The sequence below is a fragment of the Ruditapes philippinarum genome, unplaced genomic scaffold (assembly GCF_026571515.1).
Source record: "Ruditapes philippinarum isolate M1 unplaced genomic scaffold, ASM2657151v2 ctg3200_1_1_1_1, whole genome shotgun sequence".
NCBI lineage: Eukaryota > Metazoa > Mollusca > Bivalvia > Venerida > Veneridae > Ruditapes > Ruditapes philippinarum.
In genome coordinates, this window is record NW_026860835.1 from 1,709 (window position 1) to 9,859 (window position 8,151).

Sequence of the window (8,151 nt, forward strand, 5' to 3'; positions counted from 1 at the left end):
AAAAAATCTATTTTAAATTGTTAATGTTCTATAGAGGACATTTGTTTGCTTATGTGTAAGATGAAATTTTATTTCATCTGGTGAGCTTTAAAAAAAGTATTTTATATATTTTTGTGCAACTTATATTTATGTATGCTATGTATCTTAAAGCTGCATGCCTCCAGATGAGCAAAATTTTTTCAAGGAAATGAAAATTTTGGGAAAATGTACGAAAAATTTAATAAAAAATAAAATGATTCAAGATTCAAGAAATAATTTACATGTTATGCGCGACTGATTTTGCAGTATTTATCACCACATTTCTACTGCATGACTAACGCAGTAAGAGTTATTTTTGCATATTTTAACGCATTTTGGGTGTTAACCTGATTTTTAAGTGCTATTTGCAATATGTAGTTCACTTCATAATCTGGATGCATATTGCTATTAAATAGCTTCTGTTGGTGGTTTTAGACAATGTCATTTAAATTTGAAACTTTGATAATCAGTACGATTTAAAAAGTAAAAGTAGCAATAAATTATATGTTTTCAATTCAGCAACAACAAGTAATTCTTTGTAGATATTGTAAATGCATTGATGTTTTGATAACCTTTTCCCCATTAAAATACGAGCTCGAAATTTATGAAGTGATTAAAAGTGTAAAAGGTTGTGTCTCCTGGGCTGCAATATCAAACATGTAAGGCCGCCAAGGGAGTTGTATTACATGTATTAGGCGAAATAGAGTTGCTATCCTTTTATCTCTCAAACATTGTTACATAAATACATATATATACCGTACTTTCCTTAACTCAGACTTGTTTTCTCGTTTGGGGCACAACCTTTCTTTTATTTGGGGACCATACGCCGCTTTTCGTGGCATGGCACTACTGTGTCACATTGAAGGTTCCGTGAAAACCGCCGTAGGAACACATCTACGGATGTTTCTAAGTTCAAAATTTCACAATTTTTGCGTTTAAATGTTGAATTCTGCTTATGCCGGTGCTAGGGGGGGGGGGGCGTGGCGGTAACTTGCACTTTCCAGTACCGTCCATGAACAGGCTCAATCAAACCGAGCCTGCAATATTTTCAATTTTGCCGTGCTGGGCTTTCCTTAGGGATTCTGTTTTTTCTCTAATTTAAACAAGGCATGTGTACCCCTTTCAACTTAATGAATCTAAACGTTATCTTTAACAAAAAGTCTTTTCCAACTACGCAAAACAAAGAATTCATTTTTGATCAATAAAGCAAAAAACAAACACCAGATAACGTTGTTAGTCTCTTTAAACTTTAAGTTAGAAAAACCTTTAAATTATCTCTAAATTTGTTTATTTGGAGAGAAAACGTTTTATTGATCACGTTTTCTTCTTTATAATCTATGTATAAGATATTTTAATATAGAGTTTTATTGCAATCAATTGTCCTCAAGATTTAACGCTAGAATATTTAACACTATAGAATCTAAGAGAGCCTTGTAAACATTGCTTAAATTGTGAATTATAACAAAAGTGATTTGTACCAACACTTGCCACCTAGATAAGGGTAATATAAGTATTTTGAAATCGTAATGCCCACTTCTTTTCAACTAGAATAATCACTGAAGTTGATTTATATCTTCAAAATCAAAGTACAAAATACCTCTTTGTCACCACAATCAAGCAAATACCGCTAATAGATGATGCGTTTAAACTCGGAGTGAAGAAAAACTGATTTTTAGCCTTATTAATTGTGCAACAAGCCGAGTTATATAAGGGGAGAATGAGTTTAGTTGTTACATAATTATGTAAATATTTAGTATAGTCAATAAAACAAATTTTGAAATATTAATTCAAAGCGAACTGGTATACCTTGATGTTCTTTCAGTACCAAACAAAATGATATAATGCGTGACTTTATTTTAAAATTTGAAATCTGGCAACAACTTTGCGATGAATGATTCGTCAGTAGTCAAAGTTCAAATGGACATTTGAAAAAGGGGGCCTTAACAATATAAAAATAGTTGTCTTAAGCTCCATTGTTTCTTAAAAGAGAAAAAATCAACCCCAACCCGTTTGAAACATATTGAGATTCATTATTTTGGGGAGGAGTCAATACTATAGGGGGTCCAGAAATGATTGACAGCAACTTGATGATATCAGATACAAATTGTTATTTAAGTATTTTACATGAAGTGCAAAAAAGATAATACTTTCAAATTTATACCGTATAAAGATATATTTATAACATAAAAACTGTAGTATTTATGATTCAAGATTTACGGGGTATGCTATGTATATGGAAATATGAAGTGCCAAGTTAGACTGAGGGATGGTCCCATGTAGATTTAGACCATGACGTCATTTTAAGTATCGATTACATCGTATCTTGTAAATGTCTAAAAAAAGAAGTAAATTAAAAGTGTTAAACCCATTATTCTTGGAAGCCCGATACTCGTTTCTATACATCACATATCAAAATACAAATACATACTAGGTAAATAAATAATGCAATGTTCGATAGGGAATTAGTTGATTAAAAATTTTGTCAGAAACGCAGGTATTTTCTGTGACGCAATTATTGCCAGAGAAAAGGAGCGAATAACGTATAAAAATAACTTTTACAAAGAATTTGACGCGGTTGGTTGTTTTTACGTTTATTTGTTTAGGTAAGTAGTAACGAAAAAATAAACACAATTTATTTAATTGTTTTTAACGATTATATTTTTTTTCTAATGTTGAGTGATTGATTTCTTGATAATTTCATTTTATCATATTTTTTTTTGTTATTTTTCTTTTAATTTTTGAGATGATTCTCAAAATGAAAAGGAATTTCAAGATTACTTAATATTTTCTTTAAAAATATCGGTGAAACTTTAAACAGTTTTGAAAATGTACAAATATTTTAAGCAGATATTAGAGCCACCGGGATATTTAGGACGTTTTTAATTTGTCCTGAATACAAAAAAAAACAACAACAAAAAAACACACACATAAAATAATAGTATTTCAAAAGGCAAAGAAGAAAATGCTTGAAATTTCTTAAATTGCACGATTAAAGATAATCATGATTGAAACAAATTGTTATGAAAACAAATTCAGTGGTCACCACCATGCTGTTTGAATTACCTGCCCCTGAAAGAGATTTTTCTTTGCTCTTTTGAGTCTTTTACAGTCGTTCCAATGTCGCTCACTTTAAATCGTTTATTTTTGTGTAACTATTTCTTACTTTCTGTTCTATGACGAAAGTGTTTGTAAATATATTTTCAAGTTGTGGAAGGTTGTGGACGTTTGAAGTGTTACCAATGTAACTCCCAGGATTCCCCAACAACGTGTGGAGAGAAAAACTTTAATGCTGATGCCCACAAGGATACAACAGTCAGCGGAAGCACATTGGTTAATTCATGGAACGGTGGAACCAGTTGTATACGTGGCTATGCTATAAACGACAAGGGAACATGTAAGCAGCTTTTAATCATGCTTCAGTTCAAGATGTTGTTTTCTTTTCATTTTGGTAAATGTATTCTCTTGTGAAACTGATTATTATTTTTTTGTTTTGAAAAAAATATTTTATTTCCTCAACATGTAAAAAAAAAATGCATTGTCACGATTGCAAAACATATAAATTAAAATCAGGATTACGTAGATGATACTTGAGCTGCATATGTATGCCATAAAATGACTCTATGAAAAATATTATGGTTGTTTATCTCCTTAAAAGCGAATAGCACATACGTGTACTCATTGCTTAATGATTATATGATAAATCTGTACTTAAAATAGCAATATAATATTTTGTTTCGGGAAATTTATTGGGTTTTTGTATGTAGTACATTATTTATTTATCATAAATAACAGATACATTCTATGTTATACCTCGCAACATAATTGTACCGCTTTGAACTTTAATAAAATGATTGGATTGGGTATAGCTTGATGCTCATGAAGGTAATACAGCCATAATATACATCTAAGGTTTTTCTTCCCGTACGGGGATATTGTTTCTTTTTTTCTGGTCCTTTGAGATAATTGATTCTAGCACATGTAGTATTATAAATTGGTCGTATACTACCAGTGCTTAGGCCTGTGGCGTGGGAGTCGTTTCACTTTTACATTATCTAATGAACCGACTCAATCAAACCGAGTCTTCATTATCATTTTCACTGCTTTTGAGGCATCGTGCGTATACAGTAATCATGGAATGTAACGTAAAAGTAACGCCGAATCTGTGCAACGCTATCTCAAAAACGAATAACACAGTAAGTAAACGAACCAAAATATTTTATTCTAAATAAGATTTAAAGAAATGAATAAGCGCATACGGCTGCTACGACATTATACTTTAACCAGCATTACAATTTTTGTTAGTTTTATGTTTACTTTATTAGATCATTCGTGAAAAAGACAACCTGATTACTGTTTTGAATGTGAGTTATATGTTTCGTCAAATGAATATGTACATTTAAAACATTTAAAACTTTATTTTTTTTCATATTCTGTATACTTAAGACATTTGTCAAACTACAAGTGTCGTATAACTATAACAATAGAAGGAAGCTGGTAAAATAGGATTTAGATACCTTTAAGATAACCTTCGATGCTTCAGTGCTTCATTCACGAATTCGGTGTTACCTCGTAAAAATGGTCTAAATTACGTTTTATCTGCTAAATTACGTATTATATGACACGAGTAGATTGGAAAATGTCTCAGGTACACTGAATATAAAAGATCATAAAGTAATAAGTACGTTATTGTATTTAAAGATATCAACGAGAGTAAAAATTGCCATCAATACGCTAGTCAGGTCGTCATTTTCACGAATAAACATTTTAATGGAAATATTTTTATGAGGTTTAAAGCATAATGTCTCAGCAACCGTATGCGCTAACTCATTTCTTTCAATTTGATGTTCAATAAAAAATACCGGTCCATTTCCTTATCGCGGTGCTTGTTTTAGCCACTATATTGCGCAGTTCTGCTTTACTTTTGCACTATTCTAGCGTCATTTGCACATTCCTGCGTTACTGGATAATTCTCTTCTTTTCATTTGATCACACGCATCAAACTGTCTTGCCTAATGGAGTGCACTAGGAAGAAATGGAAATATTAGGTGATAATCACAGATTTGATAGGATTGAGTCTGTTTATGAAGGAAAATAATAATACATGTAAAATATAACATCTCGCACACCCACTCATCATCACCGTATTTAATCTTGAGTATATTTAACGCCTTGAGTATGTTATAAAAGTTACCGACAATACTATAAGATAAAACACGGGACAACATTTACAATTTCTAATACTGAAAATGTAAGTGTATAAGGATAGAAGTTCTGTAAATGACAAGATCCATCAACGAATAAAAATAAGAACCCAAATAAGACATCAACTCAACAATTTTTAGCAAAACATAGCCGAGGAAACAACAATGTCGGTCAAAATACATACGGGCTGTTGATAGGCTATCGGATTTGCATTATTACTTAAGTAAATGAAATTTGGCGATACACTGTATTTTTTATTTATCTTTAATTTCAGACTATTATCGTGACAAATCAAACGAAGAGCTTTGGGATGGATGCAAGACTCCACAAATGTGTGCTTGCAGCGAAGATCTCTGTAACTCTAAAGGGTCAAGGCGCATCTATGTGATCTCAACCTTTCTCTTCTGTTACTTAGCAACGGTTGTTGTACAGAAGATGACGTTTTGATATCTGTTAATACCGGTTGTGGTATGAAGAACTAACATATTTTTAACATTGCTATATTTGAAGATTAGTATTATAAATTCAATGATCATATGAACCTGTATTTTTTGAATAAATTAGGTATGTGCGTGCTCGTGTATTAGTGTGCGCACGTGTTTCTTTATTTTTTAGTTTTACTAAATATTATGTACTTTTTCAATATTAGTTAATATGAATGTTTGGAAGAAAGCGTTTGGAGTGCTTTTGTGGACAATTAGTTATTAGAACTACCGATGGATTCAGACCAGAACCGACATAATATTTTTTAACCTGTTGCATTCTTTCTAGAACCGTGTAACAAACAATGGAAACAGTTAAACATGCACGTGAGGCACATTCTTTACTCAAATCTTTAGGTTTCTATTTGATCAATTGCAGATTCAGCATTAACTGTCGGCATGTTTAAAAGGGACTCCACTGAGGTTTTTTTACATGGCGTCACTTAGAATAAGTTTTCGATATTAATGTTTCAGTTGACAAATAGCTTTAGTGCAAAATGTCTGATCATTAGCTTACTCCGTTTCACCAGATTGTGAAAATAATTTAAAATTGAAAAGCGTTGCAACGCCTTTCACTCAAATGTGTCTAAGAATAACTAGAAATACAATTATGAGTATATTTCTTACTTATCTTTTGCACATCTTTCATGTTTAAGACTTTTGGACCTCAGTTGAGTTCTTTTAAAGAAAGAAAATGTCGCGTTTTACTGCAGTGCAATAAAGGATTGGAATTCATTACCATATGCAAGTAAGAAAATAGCTAAACACAACCATATTCTTTTAAAATGGCTGTTATAAATCATCTGTTGAGCATGGCCAAAACAAAATATGATTTCCTTAACCTGATATCTATATTCTTTCTAGAACATTGTAACACTTAAGTTTGTTTTTTATTGAAAATTGTTGGGTCTTTTCAAATATAATATTTATCATGTTATTTAAGAATGTACATATAGGAACATCCAAATTCTAAACATATTTTGGTATACATTGGTCTAATCCATTGTTTTTCATTTTGGTAAATTGGCATATAATTATGGAAGCAAATATTTTTTAACTGTATTCCAAGTAAGAAATTAGTATTTATCTCCATGTTAGTGTATTTACATTATGTTTCTCGAGTAATTGCAAGTTGTACATGCATATGGTACAGTTGTAAATTGTATCTTTAACATATTATTACTTTCTGAATTTCTGAATCAATCAATCAACCAATCAACCAACCAACCAAACAACCAACCAATCAATTAAGTTTAACTTTTGAACAAGTCGTTATACTAAAATGTAGTCTTCTGAACACAGCTGGGATGGAAAAGGCGATTTTTTTGGTACCGAATTGTTCACTTCGATGTTAATGTTTCGTTTAAATTTAGGCGTATTTTGAAGCGGAGCATGCGCATAACATTTTTGTAGACTGGATCTAATGATTTAAGGCTTAAAATGCAATGCATTATCTTTACTTTGATACCCCTAAATGGATGCGGCCAGCAATCATTCTCAACACTGTGGAGAGGTCTGATGCAAAGCAGAAAGTAAAAGGACAGATGAATTTAAAAGTACATGCTCACATTCCTGCGTTTGTTTGTATACACAAGGTGTCATAGGAGTTCTTTCAAACAGAGTGCCAAAAGGGAATGGCAAGACATAGATAAGGTTGTACGATATGGCGAAAAGCATTCGCAATGTCGAATAGTGCCCCGTGACCAAAACGATAATAAATAGAACAATGAAAACGGAACCTGATGATAGAAAATTCCTCGTGTGCTGTTTTCTCTATAGTCAAGTTTTCACTTTTGTCTGATTGAACAAAGCACCTTAAGTTTTCTTCAAAAATTGATTATACAGCCAATGATATTCATTAGATTCATTCATCAGTTTAAATTTCAAAGAATATATATCACATTTTGTATAGGATTAATTCAGAACAGACAAAAACAACGAATACGTTTTCTCAAAAAGCTAAACATATCTCATTTTTGCAAAGACAGACATATTGAATAACGGACACACAGAAGACAGATAGACACAGAGAAGTTGAACATAGAGACAAACATTGAACGAACGGATCGTCATACACAGACACAGACAGTGACTAGTTGCTAGACTAACGTATTGAAAATTGATTTCTTTTCGTCATGTGATAGTCCTACTCCGAAACATCTCCACGTCACATTGTGGAGAACTAATCTGTATAAAGGGTCAAATAATGATCCCTGTAGAGCTCTATATGGCAAGAACACCTTTATGCTCTATTCGAAGGGATCCATTTAGGATATGCCAGTGTGCGCGTGTTAACTGTTAACTGAACACATCAATAATCATATAATATATTAGATACCAACTGGACATCATAAATCTAGTGTAAGTTCTGATTTTATTCTTGTTGTTTTGGACAAAATCTAAAGCTCAGATCTTGTATAAAATAATCTCAGTAAGATCTTACGTAAAA

General features: G+C 31.9%; 1 protein-coding gene across 1 annotated transcript; it reads left to right on the forward strand.

The window, feature by feature from the left end:
• Window positions 1-2,575: 2,575 nt before the first annotated feature.
• On the forward strand, window positions 2,576-5,811 carry LOC132713514 (uncharacterized; the record flags this gene model as incomplete). The annotated part of the gene is given in 3 exon segments (XM_060696158.1): window positions 2,576-2,621; window positions 3,224-3,412; window positions 5,495-5,811. Coding segments are annotated over 3 exon segments (408 nt in total), but the record flags the coding sequence as incomplete, so codon positions are not given.
• Between the last annotated feature and the right edge of the window lie 2,340 nt (window positions 5,812-8,151).